This window comes from Apium graveolens, chromosome 5 (assembly GCF_009905375.1).
Source record: "Apium graveolens cultivar Ventura chromosome 5, ASM990537v1, whole genome shotgun sequence".
NCBI lineage: Eukaryota > Viridiplantae > Streptophyta > Magnoliopsida > Apiales > Apiaceae > Apium > Apium graveolens.
Genome location: NC_133651.1, coordinates 192163921 through 192186031, shown reverse-complemented (window position 1 = coordinate 192186031; position 22111 = coordinate 192163921). Strand labels below are relative to the sequence as shown.

The 22111-nt window shown below is 37.4% G+C and overlaps 2 protein-coding genes across 2 annotated transcripts; both read left to right on the top strand.

Annotated features, from left to right (window-relative positions):
- Positions 1–18563: 18563 nt before the first annotated feature.
- LOC141660541 (uncharacterized) lies at positions 18564–19280 on the top strand. The gene has a single exon (XM_074467535.1). It carries the CDS (start codon positions 18564–18566, stop codon positions 19278–19280), a length of 717 nt encoding a protein of 238 aa, XP_074323636.1.
- Positions 19281–19608: 328 nt separating this feature from the next.
- Positions 19609–20031, top strand: LOC141660540 (uncharacterized). Its single transcript, XM_074467534.1, has one exon. It carries the CDS (start codon positions 19609–19611, stop codon positions 20029–20031), a length of 423 nt encoding a protein of 140 aa, XP_074323635.1.
- Positions 20032–22111: the final 2080 nt, after the last annotated feature.

Genomic DNA, 22111 nt, shown 5'->3' with positions numbered 1-22111 from the left:
GAGCCTTGGATCAGAGATAGGGTGGCTATGTTTGAGCTTGAAACTTATGCGGGAGTAGTACAGAAAGCTGCTCTGATTGAGAATAATGGGATGCAGTCAAGGAAAGAGAGGGATAACAAGAAGAGGAAGGTTCCATTTTATGGAGAAAAGTCTGAAGCTGGAAGTTCGCAAGATCGGAATGTAAAGAGGATTGGTTTCCAGAAGGGCGGAAATTTTCAAAAGAAGGGAAATTTGGGCAAAAGGTAAGAATCAAAAGGGAACAATCAGGCAAGCCAAGGGCAAGTTGGAGAAAACAGGTTCCAGAGACCGGAATACAAGCACTGTGGAAGAAGGCACCCCGGAGTATGCAATAAGCTGAGCATGACCTGTTATAGGTGCAATCAGAAGGGACATTTGGCAAATGAGTGCAAGATGCCGAAGCCAGGAGTTACGTGCTACAAATGTGGGAAGACTGGACACATGGCTAGGGAGTGTAAGGCAACATGACAAGTCAAAGTTCTGATGAACGTGGCAAGTACCAGTGCAAGCATGCCAGCTGAGGTATTGGCATTACCTCCACCACCCACACCAACCCCGCAAGCAACAACAAGGACATTTGATCTAAAGATGAAAGATGTTGTTCATAATTCTGAGGTGATAGCAGGTACACTTTTACTCTATAATGTCAAAGCTAAAGTATTGATTGATTCGGGAGCAACAAGATCTTTCATATCAGAATCTTTTGTTGATAAGCTCCAATGTGATAAAATGGTTATGAGTGAGGTAGTAAATGTGGTAATTGCAAACCAAGAGAAGATTCCTGTGAATCAATTTTGTCCAAAGTGTGAGATCGATATTTCGGGATATAAGTTTTCAGCCGACTTGATACTCTTCAAGTTGGGAGAGTTTGATATAATTTTAGGAATGGATTGGTTAGGAGAGAATAGCGCTAAGATAAATTGTAAGACCAAGAGAGTGTATTTAAGGACGAAGAGTGGAGATAAGGTAGTATTTAAGGGGCAGAGGCAAGAGCAACTATTTCTTACAATCGTTCAGGCTAAGAAGTTGCTTAGAAAAGGTTGTGAGTCGTTCCTAGCATATGTAGTGGATTCAGAGAGAGGCAGCCTCAGCATGGAAGATATTCCTGTAGTTAGTGAGTTCCCCGATGTGTTTCCCGAAGAACCACCAGGCTTACCACCAGCTCGACAAATTGAGTTCGAGATCAACCTTGCTCCAGGCACGGAACCAGTTTCAAAGGCCCCATATAGGATGGCACCAGCAGAAATGAAAGAGTTGGCGAGCCAGCTACAAGAATTATTGGATAAAGGAGTGATACGACCATGGGGAGCACCTGTTCTGTTTGTAAAGAAGAAAGATGGGAGTATGCGTCTATGCATAGATTACCGGGAGCTGAATAAGGTGACGATCAAGAACCGTTACCCGCTACCAAGGATAGATGACCTTTTTGATCAGTTGAAGGGAGCAAAATGCTTTTCGAAGATTGATTTGAGATCGGGATACCATCAATTAAAGATCAAAGAAGAAGATATTCCTAAGACCGCATTCAGGACCAGATATGGGCATTATGAATTCCTAGTAATGCCGTTTGGATTGACCAACGCTCCGGCCGTATTTATGGATCTGATGAATCGGGTATTTAAGAAGTATTTGGACAAATTTGTCGTGGTATTCATTGATGACATCCTTATTTATTCTAAGTCAGAAGAAGAACATAAGCAGCACCTCTGGATAGCATTGGAGATACTCCGATAAGAGAAGTTGTATGCCAAGTTTACCAAATGTGAGTTTTGGTTAAAGGAAGTTCAATTTTTGGGGCATGTTATTGGAAATGAGGGAGTTAAAGTGGATCCGGCAAAGATTGAGGCAGTTATGAGTTGGGAGAGGCCAAAGACTCCTACGGAAGTACGAAGTTTTCTAGGATTGGCCGGATACTATAGAAGATTCGTCAAGGATTTCTCGAAGATCGCCACGCCATTGACCAAGTTAACCAGAAAGAATCAAAAGTTTGAATGGAGTGCAGAATGTGAAGATAGCTTTCAAGAATTAAAGCAGAAGTTGGTAACAGCTCCGGTGTTGGTACTTCCAGATGATCAAGGGAATTTTGTAATATTCAGCGACGCTTCACATAAGGGTTTGGGTTGTGTGTTGATGCAACACAGTAAAGTGATCGCATATGCGTCAAGACAGTTGAAGCCGCATGAGTTAAAGTACCCGACACATGACTTGGAACTAGCCGCCATAGTGTTCGCACTCAAGATCTGGAGACATTACCTCTATGGAGAGAAGTGTGAAATCTACACGGATCACAAGAGTTTAAAGTACATTTTTACTCAGAAAGAGCTCAATATGAGGCAGAGGAGATGGCTGGAACTGATCAAGGACTATGACTGCTCGATAAATTACCATCCTGGAAAGGCGAACGTAGTGGCCGATGCTCTGAGTAGGAAGGAGAGATTGAATATGATGATAACATCAAAAGAGTTAACTGGAGAAATCGAAAGATTGGAATTGGAACTTTGTGCTTATGGAAAAGTTGAGGAAGTTTGTCGTGCAATGACCTTTCAGCCAACACTAGTGGAAAAGATAAAGAAGTGTCAAGAGGAAGTAATGGAAAAAGAGAAGAAACAGTTATCTGGAGAGGAGATTAATACTCAAAGGGATGAGCAAGGGATACTAAGGTTTTCATCCAGAATATGGATTCCCCATGTACCTGAATTAAAGAATGAGATCCTCCATGAAGCCCACAATTCGAAATTTTCAATCCACCCGGGAAGCACCAAGATGTATCGAGACTTAAAGAAGAACTTTTGGTGGCCAAATATGAAGCGAGACGTGGCAGAATGGGTTGCAAAGTGCTATACTTGTCAGAAAGTAAAGGCAAAACATCAACGACCAAGCGGATTAATTCAGCCCCTGAAGATTCCAGAATGGAAATGGGAAAATATCGCTATGGACTTTATAGTAGGACTACCGCGAACGAAATCCGGACATGACGCAATATGGGTTATAGTTGATCGTCTTACGAAGTCGGCGCATTTCCTTCCAATAAACGAGAAGTCGTCATTGGACAAGTTGGTTCATTTGTATGTGCGCAAAATCGTACTAAGGCATGGAGTACCCATATCAATAGTTTCAGACAGAGATCCCCGATTTAACTCGAGATTCTGGAAGCAATTTCAGGAATGTCTTGGCACAAAGTTGAATATGAGCACGGCGTACCACCCACAGACTGATGGCCAGAGTGAAAGAACAATTCAAACAATTGAAGACATATTGCGCAGTTGTGCAATCGATTTTGCAGGAAGTTGGGACGACCATTTGCCATTGATTGAATTCTCTTACAATAGCAGCTATCATTCCAGTATCGGCATGCCACCATACGAAGCTTTGTACGGGCGAAAATGTAGATCACCAACAAGTTGGGATGAAGTGGGAGAAGGAAGAATTCTCGGCTCGGATTTGGTACAACAGTTGCATGACTCGGTCAAGTTAATTCAGAAAAGGTTGCTTGCTGCTCAAGATAGACAGAGGAAGGCGTAAGGACGTTCAATTCCAAATTGGCGAAGCTGTGTTGCTGAAGGTGTCACCTAGAAAAGGGTTGATAAGATTTGGCAAGAAAGGGAAGTTAGCACCTAGATACATAGGTCCTTTTGAGATTTTGAGTCAAGTGGGAAAGGTGGCCTACGAGTTGGCCTTACCACCTCAGTATCGGCATGTGCATAATGTGTTCCATGTGTCGTTACTTAAGAAGTACAATCCTGACGCTAGCCATGTGATAGAATATGAACCTGTAGAAATTCAGGCAGACCTGTCATTTTTGGAGCAACCGGTTAAAATACTCGACTGGCAAGTAAAGAGTCTTAGAAATAAATCAGTAAAGTTAGTAAAAGTACTTTGGAGGAACCCTAAGGTCGAAGAGTCGACTTGGGAGTTAGAGTCTGATATGCGTTCCCGGCATCCTCATCTTTTCTCTTAGATTCTGGGGACAGAATCCCTTAAGGGGGAGAGGATGTTACGACCGACATTTTATGTAATATTATTTGTGGATTGGGTATAATATTAAAGTCAAATAAAAAAAATATATTCAATGATTGTACGCTAGTGTGAGTGAAAATTTCTGCATTATAAATTTTCTTTGTGTAGTATATGATTTTTCAAAGCAAGAGTTTATTTAATTTATTTATTTTTGATTTATAAGGAATATTCTAAGCTTTGGAAAATTTTTCTTTTAAAAGGTATTTTGTTCACAAATTTTGAAAATGATTTTATAAAGTCTCTAAAAATCCAAGTTATTTTATGATATAAATTTTATAATTTTTGAACTTGTATTTTATTTTATAAAAATAAATCTTTATAAATTTTATTTGTTATAATTAGCAAATTACGTGGCTACCCTTGCATGCAAATACTCTTCCAATTCAACTTAGGGGCAAGGAAGACATTTCCAACCCCACTCACTTTCATTCTACTAACCAAATTACCCCTTTACCCTTGCATGCAAATCTACCTAACTATATTGGAAGGTTACTCTTGTAAAATCTCAAATCCACTCACTTTTGGCCAAATAAAAACCAAACTAACATGATTATTACTCCACATTCACCCCACCATTTCCACACTCCTCCTTTCCTCCCCATCCTCTCGGTTTTTCCCCTCCCCTCTCGGCAATTCCCAAAAACCGAGCCCCCATCCCCTTCTTCCTTCATTTCTCACTCAAATAATCATCCTATTATCAAGTAATCCTACTCCCTACATGTTGTTCTTGTATATCTTAAGAGTGTAGAGTAGAAAAACTTATGTGTTGACCTTGCATGGTGGTGTTTTGTTAAAACTCCAAGTGAATATCCTTGATTCTTGTGAATTCAAGGCTTTCACCATGAGTTATAGTAGCAAAGGGTTGAGAATGGCTAGACATGAGTATGCTACACTCATGTAATTGTTGTTTTCACCCTAATCCATTCGGCCATAACTTGATAGGAGCCGAATGGATGGTGTTTTGGTTGTCATGTTCCACTTTGTGTGTTTTTGTGATGATAACATGAAAATCTTAGTGAAGTCTTGATAAAACTCTTTGCATGCTAAGTGATCATCTAGGTATACCTTATGCTAGGCTTGCATGTCAATGTTATGATAGAACATATGTAGAAAATGTGTTGTTTTGGTTTGAAAAACCCGAAGGCATGCATGCATGTGGATTTCTCTTGGAATGTTGTAAGATTTTGATCATTTGGAAAGATTTTGTTAGTGAGACTTAATTTCAGTGGGAATAATGTGTTAATATTGATTTATGCTTCCTGTTGCATGGTAATAATTCGTGGTTATCTTTTATAAAAATATATATCTTGTTGTTTCAAAAGCAAGAAGATTTGTGATTTGTGAAGTGTAGTGTCTTTTGTTTTGCCATAATTGTACCTTAGGTAAGGATGATCTCACCAAAGTTATTTTGAGAAAAAGGGAGTTAGTTCAGTATAATACCATGTATAAGTCTTGGTTTAAGTATTTAGTTGTTGTTAGTTGGGTTTGTCAAGTCAAAACCTTGGAAAATGAGAGTTATAGTTTCTGCAGAAAAATCAGTATAGCACCCTGAGGTTTAGAGTGAGTTTTGACCATGTCATTGGTGTGTACATTGAGGCCCAAGCTACCAGAATTTAGTATTGGGAGTATATAATAGGTTTTAGGAGTTGGTTGGAGGTTTGCATGTCATTTGGTTAGGTGCACAAGTAGAATCACAAAATCTGTCCAGCAGGGGACAGTTTTGTTGCAACTTAGAAATGGGGAGATTTGACCATGTCATGGGTAGGCCCTCATTAGGCCCAATTGGGCCTTAGTTATAGGGTATGTCAGAGAAGTTTTTCCAACCATAGTTCATAGGATATGAGCTAGAACCATGTGTCACAAGTTAATTCAAGTCAGGGCATTTTCTGCCCAGAAAAACAGGGGAACCTTGGACTTTTAGCTTAGGCCCAAGAAGGCCGAAGCCAGGCGCTTGAGCCACATCAAGTTTGTGAGATGCCCTTAGGTCAGGAGAGTCTTGTGTAAAAGTTTTGAAGAAAAAATTATAGTTTAAGAGTGTCTAATGTACTCAAGAAACCATAGTTGTCATTCTGAAATTTACACCAGTGAGCACTATCACTTATCACATAGTTTTAGAACACTTAGAAGTGAGTATTAGGTCGACCACCATAGTTGTAAGATAGTATAAGGTTAGTAGAGCAAAAGGCACAAGTGAGGGTCAATAGGTTTTGTATAATTTAGGAAAGGCACATCGAGTTAGGAAGCCGAAATTAGAAGACCTTGTCTAGTTTAGCGACCAAAAAACTTAAGTTGTGAGTCGAGATCATCCAAGCCTAGTGTTGCATTATGGTATATATGGTGTTATTTGGTATTAATATATGATATGTGAATATGTGGCTATGTGTGTGCAATTATAATTTAAAAGTGAATATAAATTAAGTGCATATAGGCCTAAGTGCCATCCGTGTTTAATTTCGAGTTGTAAATAGGTTAAGTTGGTGAGAATATATTATAATGAGGATTATTATTATTATTTATGTAGGATCTCGAGACGAGGGAAAACTTGCCATAAAAGTCGAGTGAAGCTCCAGTTGTTGCTCCTACCAGTCAGACCAGACCAGCTTATCTCAAGGCAAGTGATTCAACTTGACCTTCGTATTTACTACAAATAGTTCTTATATATTGATACAATTATCCTGAGTCATTTGATATATTTAAATCAAACGTATCTTTTGTTTATCTTTGAGTTACATAGAGATGCCATGAACCCTCGAGTACGTATTGCAAGTAGTTCAAAAGTCTTTCATGATAGTTTAATGCCATGATAAAATGAAGAATTGATATATTACTTGATGGATCCTCTTGATTAACATGTTGATATTTCCTAAGTATTAATATCTCATCCTGATACTTGAACCCCTATAGAACCTTACTTTGAATTCTGATAGTCAGATACTTACCAGCTTGATTCCTCATTGATTGATACCCTCTTTCTTATCCTAAAGCTTGACAATTCTGATATGTCCTGAGTTAAAGATCATTCTTCATACCTTTACACCCTTAGTATTCATGAAGCTTACCTTCTTGATGATCCAGCACTTGAACCTTGATGAGAAACCATTGCTTTGAGCCCAAATTGGCATTACCCTTCATATTATCCATTAGCCTCACTAAATCCTCTTGTCCAATCTTTGATATATGAAAACCATTCAATTACTTGAATAGAGAATAGTTTTGTGAATCATGGCTCTGATATTCAGTACCTTGTTTCCCATGTTTCGAGTTGATCTATAATCCATTGATAAAAATGTTTACAGTCAAAAGAGATTTTGTCATAAATCGGCATCAGTTTTTAAAATGATTAAAATGTGGGTTTTTAGTCCCAAAGGGGGATAAATGTTTTCTTGAATAGTGGATCTGGACTGAGACGCGAGTCCTTTCCACACTTATATTAGGCTTAAAAGTTGCCTAGGGATTCCCAATAATGTTTTAGAACCCAGCGAGGTTCGGGATTACTTCGCGGCTGATCACCGGCTGTAATCCGTAGTGTCATAAAATGATTTTGATTAAGACATGATTTTAAAATTGTTTTGATGCAAGCAAAATGATGCCATCTCACATAGTTTTTATCTCTCGTTACCTTTGGTTATGTCTTTCCATTATCATTCTTAAAAGTATATCTCAATTTATGTTTTGTGTCATACTGTTAGCACTTGTTGAGCATTTGGCTCACTTCTTGCTTTACCCTTATATTACAGCTAGCAGCTATGGTTAGATTCAAGCAGACTGCCCGTAAGACCTGTGATGCTGATGCTTATGTTCGAGCTCAGGTAGAATAAGTAATAATAGTTGTGTGAGGACTCGGTATTTGTAATCAGATGTAATAGTTGGTAGTGTTGGGCTGTTCCAAACCCTAAACTGTAAGATCTTGGATTTGGTTGTGTATTCTTCATTAAAATGATGTAATAGCTATATTTATTTTGCTATTTAAGTTGGGGGTGTGACAAAATTAATAATCAAGGTGTATTCTTTTAATCCTAGAAATTCCAGCCAGATTATTATTTTTATTATGCATCCATGCAGTGAAGTTGAGTTTAGTTAATTCACAAAAGAAATCGGACACCTCAGCTTTGCAGAGGAATGAAATGCAGGAGAAAAGGAATGAAGGTGACAGATTGTGTGTGTTTACTTGCAATTTGCAAAGCACATGCATGGGCCCACATGCATTGGTGGGAAAAGGAGTGAAAGTACAATTTAAAGAAAAACAAAGAAATAAAGTGGTATATTCTGGAAGTAATAAAACAAAAATGGGCTGTGTTGTTCGGCTGTGGCACGCGCGCGTTACGCGCATTACCTTCCCCCCATGCGTTATTTCTCCTGCGTGTGTCATACGATTCCCTCCTGCCAACCTGTTTGTTTGAATAGAAAAGAGTTCTACCGTGTTTATTTCTTTTGTACAAACACAAGTATGCTATCTACTACCTGATCGCAATAGAAAAAAGGGTATCATTCTGATCGCCATAGGCGAATAAATTGCTAAGGAAAAGGTGGCTGTTTTTCTGTGTATTGCGACTTGTTATCTCTCCCTCTCCTACAGCTGCATGTGCATTTGATCTCCAGACAGATTTAGTCAAATATTCAAGTGCTGCTCTCTCTCCTTTCTGGTCACCACAAGATTCATTCAAAAATTATTTTAAGGCAAAGGCTGCTACACAGATATTATTGATCTCCATAGTTATTTTTTCAAGCTGTACCATTTAAAACAAATGGACAAGAGGCAACCACGTAGTCTCTTTTATCTCTCCTACAATTCTACCACTACAAAACCAATTTTCAGCAGATTGAAAAATAGAACATCTCAGCAAAACACAATAAAGCTTTGCAGAATTTTTCTTGTAGAGTGGTTTGATTTCATTTATTGAAATTAAGGAGAGAAGTGCTGCCCAATTTATTTCACACCATTAAAGCCTTACAAACTTGTAACACTCATTATTTAAAACTCTCTTGATTGTATTTAATATCTTTTGATAGAAGCTTTGAATTTTTAAAGTGATAGATAGAACCCCAAATTGATTGCTATTATTTTGGTTCTCTCTATATTTGTTGCTTCAAATTATTTATATTCGGAGTTATAAGCAAACCCTTACGGTTTAATTTCTTAATAAAAAAAATTATTCCGTGAATCTCTTAGTGTTTGTTTATTTCATTTTCGAGGTTTATTCTCCGCTGCAATTAATTAACGAAAACATACATTCACCCCCTCTTTATGTATATTTGGACCTAAAAATTGGTATCAGAGCTTGTTGATCGATATACAGATCTGATCCGTTAGATTAGCAAGTTTTGTTGTTGATTTTGGTTGTACGGAGTCTGGGAGTGATTTCGGTGTGTAGATTTGATTTGGGTTTGTTGATTTTGACTTGACTGGTTTGGTATTGTTGATTGACTGGGTTATCGTATTTTGAGACGGTTTATTGCAAATTTTTCTCAGATCTGAAAACATGAGTTCTCAGAAAGTTAGTAGTATCAAGGTTCCTTAGTTTGATAAATGGAGATATAATCTATGGAAAAAGAAAATGCTATTGTATATTCGGGCGTCGAATCCAGAATATATGAGAGTATTGAGAGAAGGAAGACATGTGCTAATAAAGGATCATCCAGAGTTGCCTAATATGAGAATGTCATGCTCTGAAGCAGAATGGAGTGCTCGTGACAAAGAACTGATAGCTCTGGATGAAGGCCTACAACTTATTTTGGTGGATTCGATGGATGATGACATGAGTCACCAAATTATGGTCTGTGAGAGTGCAAAGCATATGTTGGAAACCGTAGAACTGCTTATGGAAGGAAATGAAGATGTCAGGCATAATCGATTGGATATATTGACTTCACCATATGAGGCCTTTAAGTCCTTGCATGGAGAAAGTATTACCCAAGTCTTTGAAAGACTGAATAAGCTGTTAAACGAATTAAGTATTCATGGAAAGACTTATCCTCATAGAGAAGTCAACAAGAAGTTTATGCTAGTCCTACCTAACCACTTAGAGAATAAGACTTCATCTGTTCGTGAGCGTGTTGACTTTGAAACCATCACACTTGAGAAGTTGTATGGTAAGCTAAAGACTCATGAAATGGATCAGGAACAAAGAAGAATCATCTATGGTGGAGGAACAATTGATAGCAAGAATACTGAACTACTCAAGACAACTGCTCTTGTAGCCAGTGGAATCAAAGAGCTTGACATTACTGCTGAAAAGCCTAATTCTAAAGCTGAAACGCTCTTTGATGCTGAGATGGATGATGTAAACCTTTCCGGGAGTCCAAGTGACTACTACACCACTGAGGAGCAGCAAAGCATGGAAGATCCTACTATGGCCAATCTAGCAGGGATGTTCAGTAACATCAGGTTTAGAAGAAAGCAAGGCTTTAGGGGTTCTGGAAGCAGCAACCATGGTCAGAGGTCAAGTTCATCTTCTGGATCAGGTTATAAGACAGGGATGGTTGATAGAAGCAAGTTCAGATGCTATAACTGTGATGAGGTTGGGCACTTTGCCACTGAGTGCAGAAAGTCTAAGCAAGGAAAGGATAAAGGCAAAGCTTATCAGAAGAATGACTCAGGTAGCTCAAGGAAGTAACCAGTGAAATCTTACATAGCTGAGGGGGAGAGCTAGGATGACACTGATGATGAAGAAGAGCAATATGGAAATCTTGCATTGATGGCATAATCTTCATCTCAGGTAACATTTCCAACTATTCGTGCTTTACCTCCAGATAACTTATGTGAGAATGAACACTGTGTCGCCTTCAGGCAGACTGTCCTAGTGTATGGAAATGTTGTTTTTCATCACTATCTTAAGGCATGATGCAATACAAAGGAATGCATTGAGCAATATGATGCTGTAAAAGAAGTGTATAGAAATGTTAGTACTACACTAAGATGTACTCTGCTTGATGTCGAAGACCTTAAAGTAAAACTAAAGAAAGTTAAAGATGAAAATGATAAGTTAGTTCTAGATAGGGTCAGTGTTGAGAATCTTAAGCAAACCAATAAATATTTAGAGCTTAAGATTTCTAAGCACCTTGAGACAAAGGAAGAGCTTAGGAACAAGAATGCAGAATTAGAAACTAAATTACATGCTTTTACCGATTCTGCAAATCTTGCTAAGAAGCTGATAGCTGATCAAGTAGTAGGTGGAAAGGTTGGGATGGGCTTAGACTACGATGAACTTAGAAAAGCTTCTAAGAAATGAGTAGTTGAAAATGAGCCTATAGAGAAAGTTGCTAATCCCCCTAGTACACCTCATGTTCTTAAGGAAGCTAAGAAGCTTTTATTTAAGAAAGCTGCTGTTGAGCCCTTTGATGAAGATAATCTTTATATTCATCATGAGATGCTTGTTGAGGATCTCGAGCTCTCAAGGAGACAAAAGGCAAAGAAACCTCCGTCTGTTGCTAGTGACTCTGATTTATCTTTTGCCGGACTAGGTTTTACTTCCAAGAATAAGAAGAATAGAAGTAGAAATGGCAGGATATGAAATAATGGCCTTAGAAAGTTATGCAATAACTGTGGTTCTGCTGGTCACCTTACTCATGCTTGTAGAAAGGTTAAAGTAGACAATGTTAAGAATTCTTATGTGCATAACATGCCTAAAGGTTCTAAGTGTAATAAATATGTTTGCATGCCATGTGTAGTATCTTTCATGCACACTTATCTTGATTCCGCACACTCACATAATACATCTCATAGTCATGATAAGCATGTTAGTAAGAACACTGGTAGATCAAAGACTGTAAGCCCTCCTAAATCTAGGAAAGTGGCACCTGTCACCAAGCCCAAGAGCAAGTCTGTTGGTGCTTCTGAAAGTGACAAGGAAACAATCAATGATAAAGCAAAAACTGTTAAGCCTGTCAAATCTATGAAAATAAATGTTTTATATTCAAATGCTTCTAAGTCTTCTGGACCCAACGTAGTTTGGGTACCAAAGAAAACTTAATCACTTTTGTTTTCAGGGCATAAAGCAGAAGAAGGTTATGTGGATTCTGGACAGTGGATATTCACGGCATATGACTGGAGATAGAGCCCTGCTATCAAAGGTGGTTGAGAAAGCTGGCCCAGTGGTTAATTTTGGAGATGACAACAAGGGTTATACTACGGGATATGGCTATTTGGAAATTGGAAATGTCATCATTAAAAAATCTCTCTGGTTGAAGGTCTTATGCACAATCTTCTCAGTATCAGTCAATTCTGTGACAAAGGATGTGAAGTGTTGTTCAAGAAGGAGAAGTGTTTGATCTCTAATCAGAAGAATGAGAAGATGACTCTCAATGGAGTTAGAAAGGGTGATTTGTTCGTAGCTGACTGGAATTCTGCAGATGGTCAAGTAATGTGTTTCTACAGTAAAGCCTCTCCAGATGAAAGTTGGTTATGGAATAAGAAGCTCTCCCACTTGAACTTTAAGAACTTGAATTCTTTGGTTAAGAGGGAATTGGTGAGAGGATTTCCCGAGATGGAATTCAGTCCTGATGGACTTTGTGAAGCATGCGAGAAGGGAAAGTCAAAGAGGGCATCACAGAAGAAGAAGACAATGACTGACATCACTGAACCACTACAACTCCTTCACATGGATTTGTTTGGTCCTGTCACCATCATGTCTATGTCAAGAAAGAAATATGGCTTAGTGATTGTTGATGACTATTCCAGATACACGTGGGTGTTATTCTTACATTCAAAGGATGAAACACCTGATATGATTATTGATCACATCAATAAGATTGAGTTAGAAACTGGAGTGCCTGTACGAACAATCAGATCAGGTAATGGAACATAATTCAGAAATGCAAAGCTGAATGATTTCTGTGTCGAGAAGGGCATCTCAAGACAGTTTTCAGCACCAAGGTCTCCACAACAAAATGGAGTGGTTGAGAGGAAGTATCAAACATTGGTTGAAGCTGCAAGGACTATGCTTAATAAAGCCAATCTTCCTACTTACTTTTGGGCTGAAGTAGTTAACACTGCATGCTATACTCAAAACAGAACCCTGATCAACAAGATATATGAGAAGACCCCTTACGAGTTAATGGCCAATAAGAAACCATCAGTGAAATACTTTCACATGTTTGGAGGAAAGTACTTTGTGCTTAAGGACGATGAGCATCTTGGAAAGTTTGATGCTAAAGCTGAAGAAGGTATCTTTCTGGGCTATTCTCTAGAGTCAAAGGCTTACAGGGTGTATGTGCTTACTGATCAAAAGGTTGTGGAAAACCTTAATGTAACATTTGATAACGCCAAGCTCCCAAGTATTCAGAATGAAGATGACAGTGATAATCTTGATGTTGAAGATCTTTTTGATAGAGAAGATGAACCTGACATTATTCCAGATAACAATGACAATGACAATGATCCTGATGATCATAATTCGGATGCAGATTCTGAAGGTAATGGTCATGAGACAAGTCACACTATCTCAGGGACTAGTCCTCAAGCTTCAGATTCTGTAGATCAAGCTGGAAACAATTCAGGGGGAGAAGAACAAGGAGAAGAACAAGGATCCGGTAGTCAGACTCAATACAATTCTGGAAATACCAAGTCATCAAGGGTTAGTCTACCAAGACATAGAGTATGGAGTAAAAACCACCCTCAGAACTTGATACTTAGTAATCCTGACAGTGGAGTCAAGACTAGAAGAGCTACAACAAATGAATGTTTCTATTATGGGTTTCTATCTCAAATGGAGCCAAAGAAAGTAGATGAAGCTCTTGGAGATCCTGATTGGGTGATTGCTATGCAAGAGGAACTCAATCAGTTCGAACGACAGAAAGTGTGGAAGCTTGTACCCAGACCTAAAGACAAATTAGTGATTGGCACTAAATGGGTTTTTGGAAACAAGCTTGATGAAGATGGAATTATAACAAGAAATAAGGCGAGACTGGTTGGTAAGGGATACTCTCAAGAAGAAGGGATTGACTACGATGAGACCTTTGCACCAGTTGCTAGACTTGAAGCCATCAGGATGTTTTTAGCATTTGCAGCACATTCAAACTTCAAGGTATATTAGATGGATGTGAAAAGTGTTTTCCTGAATGGTGAGCTTGAAGAAGAGGTCTATGTGGAGCAACCCCCTGGTTTCATAGATCCTGAGTTTGAAGATTTTGTCTATTTTCTCTTCAAGGCTCTTTATGGTTTAAAGCAAGCGCCGAGAACATGGTATGACACTTTCTCAGAATTTTTTCTTGAAAATGGTTTCACTAGAGGTGTTATAGATAAGACTCTATTTCATAAGAATCATTAAGATGATACCATATTTGTGCAAGTCTATGTTGACGACATTATATCCGGGTCTACGAATGATGCACTTTGTGCAAGGTTTGCTAAGTTTATGCAGAGTAGGTACGATATGAATATGATGGGTGAGCTGAGCTACTTCCTTGGATTACAAGTGAGTCAGAAATCAGATGGTATCTTCATTTGTCAAACGAAGTACATCAGAGATCTTCTGAAGAAATATTAGTTGGAAGACTCAACACCTGCAAAGACTCCGATGACAACTTCCATAAAAATTGATCAAGACAAGTCTGGCAAGATGGTGGACATCACTCATTATCGAGGCATGATTGGATCATTACTCTACCTGACTATAAGTCGTCCAGATATTATGTTTGCTACATGCTTGTGTGCAAGGTTCCAAGCTGATCCGAAAGAATCTCATCTGATAGCTGTCAAAAGAATTTTTAGATATCTGAAGGGTACACCTAATTTAGGTATCTGGTATCCCAAAGATACAGGCTTTGATCTCATCGGCTACACAGATTTTTGACTACGCTGGTTATAAGATTGATCGGAAGAGTACTCCAGGAAGCTGTCAGTTTCTTGGGAGAAGATTGGTTTCTTGATTTAGTAAGAAGCAGCATTCAGTTTGTACATCTACTGCTGATGCTGAATACATTGCTGCTAGTAGCTGCTGCTCTCAACTTCTTTGGATGAGAAACCAACTCCGAGACTATGGACTAGATTTGAAGCATATTCCTATCTACTGTGACAACACAAGTGCCATAGCAATCTCAAACAACCCTGTTCAGCATTCAAGGACCAAACATATTGATATAAGGTATCATTTCATTCGAGAGCATATAATGAATGGAATTGTGGAACTTCATTATGTTCCCACAACGGACCAAATTACATACATTTTCACGAAACCACTTGATGAAGTTACCTTCAATAAGTTGGTTAGTGAACTTGGCATGTTGAATTTGTCCAATTAATTGGAAATCAACAAATGTAATTTGGTGCTGGTAAACTTTACTTCCCCAATGATGATGCTTTGAGGGAAAAGTAAGTTTACATATCTATTCATTATATACATCCATGTTTATAAACTTTTTTTGAAGCTAACTGATTACCATGTGTTACATGTTATATGCTAGTGGTAAGTAAGTTAGAATTTTTGATGCAATATATGAGTTGTTTGAATGTTTACATGTTATATGCTTACTCTGATGCAAACTCTCTTGATATTGATATTATTATGTTAGGAGTAGATTTTAAATTGGTTCAGTCTTGTGATGTCTAATCAATTGGTGTATACTTGTTGAATACACTCCTGGCATAATTAATAGCTTTTATGACTTATAGGTTGATCTTATGTGTAACTCTGATGATCTTGCTATACTTATAATTTGTTCTGAATATTTGATTTTGATATATTCCTTATACTCTGATTACCTTATGCAAGTCTTATAAGTTTAGAACAATGTTCATCTCTTTCCTCTATATTATTGATCTGTATTGGACTAACTTTGAATTGTTTTGAGTTGATGAGATTTGTTAAGTAGCATTGTCAAAAGAATAAGAAAGCATGATCATCTGAGACATCCTTCATGAATCCATATTATGGTAAGTGAAGGTAAAAGATCTCTGGTTCTGAAATCACTCTGTTCTTGATCATCAAATTCTCTGATATTGTACTTCGGATGTTTGTGATCTTCAACACCCTCAATGGTTTTAGGACTGACTAAGAGCCTATCACACCTCATAGGTTCTATCCTAAGTCATTAGAACCAAACACCTCTCAAACAGTATTCCATTACCTTACTATGATACATCCCCCAGATTTTGCTCTGATTCACTTAATTTTCTTGAGATATCAACTCATTGATCAGACAAAATTACCATTTGGTATTGGAGTTGTGTTGAGAATGATGAAGATAGTGCCAAGAAGCACCACATAAGGAAAGAAAGGTCAACCCTACAACTCTGTCTCTCACAAAGAAGTGGAGTATGTATAACTTGAGACATCTGTAAGCCCATCTGTATTCTCTCAAAAGAATATAGAGCTGAAAAAGGCATATAAATAGTTACTAGGTGCATTCTCCCAATATAGTGTTATCTATTGAAAATTCGCCTGTCATCCAGGGCATCTGTATAAGAGTCACTACCCCTTGTTTAAAATGTTTCCAATTCACATATAAGATTCACACACACAAGGAAGGTATTGACGCAGCAATCATTGTCAAACCATATCAAGGTCAATGGAAATAGGTTGAAACCCTGGATCATGTTCTAATCTTTATCTCTGATTTTGAATAAGAACATATGATCTTGGTTGGTTACTTTGATAAGTCTTTACAGACTTCAGAAGAAATCTTTGATCCCTAATGGCATATCATTGATCACTGGTTATCTTCCCAGAATTCAAATCTGGACATGATTTTGACTTAGTCAAAATAGCGACCTGTAAATGAGGACTCAGATATCAACTGACGAGTTTATAAGGTATACTTCTTCATGGAAGTTGAGGGATATCAGGATTAAAAGAATCCTAATTTCCCCTCTCAGAAGGAACATTTCTGAATCTCTTGACTGAGAGTTTCCATCCTTGAAGGTGGAAGGCAACTTTTCTATGAAAAGGATTTTCTCGCAGGTACACTTGGATGTTTGGAGCTTTGAGTGAGTGACACACTGTGAGACTGAGTGATAAACACTTGAGTGTAGAGTGGAGTGAAACATAAGGTGAGAACACTAAACAGAAATCACACACTTGCACTGTGAGGAATGGTTACCAAATAGTCTCTTCACTTGGTTGGTTGATCCTAAGGTTTTACTATGAATACATTTTGAAGGATTACTCAACTAAGGGGGAGAGATTATGAAGAGATTTTTCTGATAGTCTTTCTATAACTAAGAAGAGGGATTTTTAACTTTATTATACTAAGGAAGGGATTCTTCATCTTAGGGGGAGAGATTATTGGGTTTCGGTTACAAGTTCCAAAATGTTGTCTATGTGCTTTATGGGAAGATCTGAAGATGATTGAAGACAATATTTGGAAGATGTATCTATCTGCAACTTTATATAAGGGAGAGAAGAATCTGTTCTCTGCTGAAGCTAAATGTGTATAGAAGATGCGGTAGATATAAGATAGTACTATTTCCAAGTCCGGGATTGAAAGTTTAAAGCTGATTGAAGATTTCTGGATAAGGTTAGTTGAGTTATCCTCCAAACTGTTGCTTCTCCATTAATATTTGACTGTCAAGTATAACAGTCAAATAGGGGGAGATTGTTGAGCAAGATTGAAGATGTACGTATAACTCAACAATACTGGTTTAGATAACTTAATATAGAACAAGGACTTTGAAATAATCTATGTTTCACGGGAATCAGTACAAATTAGTTATTGGGTATATGCACAAAAGGTTCCGTTAGCTGTAGTGAAGAAGACGTTAACAGTGATCCGTATGAAGTTCATTAATATGTTCAGGCATCGGAGAAATAAGGTTGGAGTCATTCGAAGCTGTACAGATAGGTTATTGGGTATATGCACAAAAGGTTCTGTTAGCTGCAGTGAAGAAGACGTTAACAGTGATCCGTATGAAGTTTATTAATATGTTCAGCCATCCGAGGAATAAGGTTGGAGTCATTCGAAGCAGTTGTCAGAATCAGTGTGAAGACTTCATGGATTCCCAGTGTAATTGGTTATATTTGGTTGAAATCTTTACAGCAGGGGCAGAACCAATGTAAGACCAAGGGTGGCCTTGGTCCCCCCATTTTTTTAGCACCATAGTAGTAATATCAGGTGTGTTGTTTATATGTGCGTTGTATTTTCTAAAATGGCCCCTCCCAATTTAAGTTGGCCCATTTAAGGCCCAATAAACAAGTCTAGAGAGAAGGTAAAAAAACAATTATTGGTGAACAGAACACGTACACATTTCCACTGCTTGGTCTCTGGTCTCGGGACTACTCCACCAGGCAACATATCAAACCATCTTTCCGATGCCTAAACATATCAAACCATCTCTGGTCATGATGAAACCAATGATTCGTTAAATAGTGGAAATTTTAAAGAATTTCTGAATGTCATAGCCTCTTACAGTGATAAAGTAGCAAAAGTGATAGCTAATGCTCCAAAAAATGCTACATACACATCACCAAGAGTGCAAAAAGAAATTCTGCACATTTTCTCAACCAAGGTAAAGAAGGCAATTTCGTGATGAAATAGGCGATGCAAAATTCTGTTTGATCGTTGATGAATTTCGGGATGAATCTAAATGTGAACAAATGTCTATTGTGTTACGATTTGTTGAGAAATATGGCTGTGTGCGAGAAAGATTTTTTGGTCTGGTCCATGTTAAAGACACTGCAACAACTACATTGAAGGAAGCAATTTTTGATGTTTTATCTCGTCAAAATCTTAATGTCCAAAATATAAGGGGCCAAGGTTATGACGGTGCAAGAAATATGCGAGGTGAATGGAATGGTTTACAGGCTTTAATATTGAGAGATTATCCGTACGCATATTATGTTCATTGTATGGCTCATCGCCTACAATTGGCATTAGTTGCTGCTGCAAAAGAAGTCATCCATGTGCATCATTTTTTTACTAAGTTGAATAATATAATCAATATTGTTGGATCCTCGTGTAAGCGTAATGATCAACTGAAAGCTGCCCATGCTTCCAATATTGCTTACTTTCTTACAAATGACGAGATTGAGAGTGCTAAAGGAAAAAATCAGATTGGGTCTTTACAAAGGGTTGGAGATACTCGTTGGAGTTCCTACTTAAAATCAGTTACCAGCTTGTTAAAAATGTTTAGTGCCACTTGTGAAGTCTTGCTTAATATTATTGAAGATGGAGTTATACCAACTCAACGTGCAGATGCAGATGCAGATGCGGCGTACGAGGCACTAACTTCAGTTTCAGTTTATTCTAATTTTGCATATTATGAGGAAAATTCTGGAGATTACGGATTTGCTTTGTCAAGCTCTACAAAATAAAGCTCAAGATATATTAAACGCAATGTAGCTTGTTTCTTCGACTAAATTATTAATTCAAAGGTTGCGAGATGAAGGGTGGGATTAACTACTATTAGATGTGAAGGCTTTTTGTGAATCAGTTAGTATACCATTACCAAACTTGGGTGCTCAATATATTGCAAGAAAAGGAAGAGCTCGACATCAAGAAGACAATTTTATAATCGTGCATCACTACAAGGTTAATATATTTCTTGCTGTGCTAGACTCTCAGTTACAAGAATTAAATAACAGGTTCAATGAACAGACAATTGAGTTCCTTATTTTGGGTACTGCTTTAAATCCAAAAGAAATGCAAGAATCAATTAGGATTGATGATATCCTAAAGTTAGCTCAGAAATTTTACCCACAAGATTTTTCTGAATTTGACATGGCTCAATTAAGGATGCAATTCGAGCATTTTGATCATGCACGACAACATCAAATATTTGGAACTTTGTCAACAATTTCAGATTTGTCTCAATGGCTAAAGAAGATGAGAAAAGCAAACATATATCTGCTTGTGTATAGGCTAATTGCTCTTATTCTAACACTTCCTGTTTCTACATCTACAACGGAGCGATCTTTCTCAGCCGGGAGCTTCGTTAAAAACAAGCTTCGCAACAAAATGCATGATGAATATCTCACAAATTTTCTAATATTGTTTCTTGAAAAAGAAATTGCTCGTACTATCACCATAGATTCGATTATAGATGAGTTTCGTGACTTGAAATAGCGAAGATCTCTATTTTGATGTAGTAGTAATGATAATATAAATTTATACTATGCTGGTATAAAAAAATATTTGGCCCCCGTCGTGGGTTGAGTCTGCGTCCGCCCCTGCTTAACATTGGTTTATACGGGTATAATACGAATGTCTGAGAGCGGAACTAGTCGTCTGTGAACCAGACCCGTGCACTAGACGTCAGTTATCCGTGAAAGGAAAATGGAGTATTATTTTTAGAAACACTGTTAAGTAGTTTTTGTACTCCAGGAGTCTGGTAATATTGCGAGGTATAAAATCCCGGATATTAGAAGGCCTGCAGATACAGAGGAGTACATCCCAAGGATTTACTGGATTTATTTTTTAAATCAATGACTGAATTTTTATTAAATGAATAGATGAAAATCATCTTATTTATTTATTTAATTTTAGATCACAATTTGATTTTAAAATAAATAAATTAAAAATTGAAATTTTATTAAATGAATAAATTAATCTCAAAAGATTTATTTATTTAATTTAATATCAACTTTTAATTTTGAAAAAATAAATAAATTGAGGTTTGATTTTTAATTAAATAAATAATTGAAATCAAATTTATTTATTTAATTAAATTAATAATCAAGGTGTATTCTTTTAATCCTGGAAATTCCAGCCAGATTATTATTTTTATTATGCATGCATGCAGTGAAGTTGAGTTTAGTAAATTCACAAAAGAAATCGGACACCTCAGCTTTGCCGATCAATGAAATGCAGGAGAAAAGGAATCAAGGTGACATATTGTTTGTGTTTACTTGCAATTTGCAAAGCACATGTGCAATCCCGCATGCATTGGTGGGCAAAGGAATGAAAGTACAATTTAAAGAAAAACAAAGAAATAAAGTGGTATGTTTTAGAAGTAATAAAACAAAAATGGGTTGTGTTGTTCGGCTGTTGCACGCGTGCGTGGCACGCATTACCTCCCCCCCATGCGTTATTTCTTCCGCGTGTGTCACATGATTCCCTCTTGCTAGCCTGTTTGTTTGAATAGAAAAGAGTTCTACTGTGTTTATTTCTTTTATACAAACACAAGTATGCTATCTACTACCTGATCGTCATAGAAAAGGGTATCATTTTGATCGCGATTGGTGAATAAATTGCTAAGGAAAAGGCGACTGTTTTTCTGTGTATTGCGACTTGTTATCTCTTCCTCTCCTACAACTGCATGTGCATGTGATCGCCAGATATATTTAGTAAAATATTCAAGTGCTGCTCTCTCTCCTTTCTGGTCGCCACATGATTCATTCAAAAATTATTTTAAGGCAAAGGCTGTTACACAGATATAATTGACCGCCATAGAATTATTTTTGCAAGCTGTACCATTTTAAACAAATGGACAAGTGGCAACCACGCAGTCTCTTTTATCTCTCCTACAATTCTACCACTACACAATCTATTTTCAGCAGATTGAAAAATAGAACTTCTCAGCAAAACACCATTAAAGCTTTGCAGAATTTTTCTTGTAGAGTGGGTTGATTTCATTTATTGAAATTAATGAGAGAAGTGCTGCCCAATTTATTTCACACCATTAAAGCCTTACAAACTTGAAACACTCATTATTTAAAGCTCTCTTGATTTTATTTAATATCTTTTGATAGAAGCTTTGATTTTTTAGAGTGATAGATAGAACCCCAAATTGATTGCTATTATTTTGGTTCTCTCTATATTTGTTGCTTCGAATTATTTATATTCGGAGTTGTAAGCAAACCTTTACGGTTTAATTTCTTGATAAAAAGAATTATTCCTTGAATCTCTTAGTGTTTGTTTATTTCTTTTTCGAGGTTTATTCTCCGCTGCAATTAATTAACGAAAAACATACATTCACCCCCCCTGTATGTATATTTGGACCTAACATGGTTTCTCAACGGTGGATGCGATATTGTGCATAACAACATGTGTTTTCTCGGCGCTTCTTTGTGCTTTCATGGTTGTCGTCTTCTTCCCATAGACGGCGCCAAATATTATGGATAAAAATCATTAATTTATTTATTGTGCGTATTTAATGTTAGGGATTTATAAGCTTCAACCTTTAATGGTTGCGCTTGTGTTTCAT

Excerpts from the sequence above, each read along its gene's own strand:
- LOC141660541 (XM_074467535.1), top strand. The coding sequence starts at position 18,564 with ATGTCTATTGTGTTACGATTTGTTGAGAAATATGGCTGTGTGCGAGAA.
- LOC141660540 (XM_074467534.1), top strand. The coding sequence starts at position 19,609 with ATGCAAGAATCAATTAGGATTGATGATATCCTAAAGTTAGCTCAGAAA.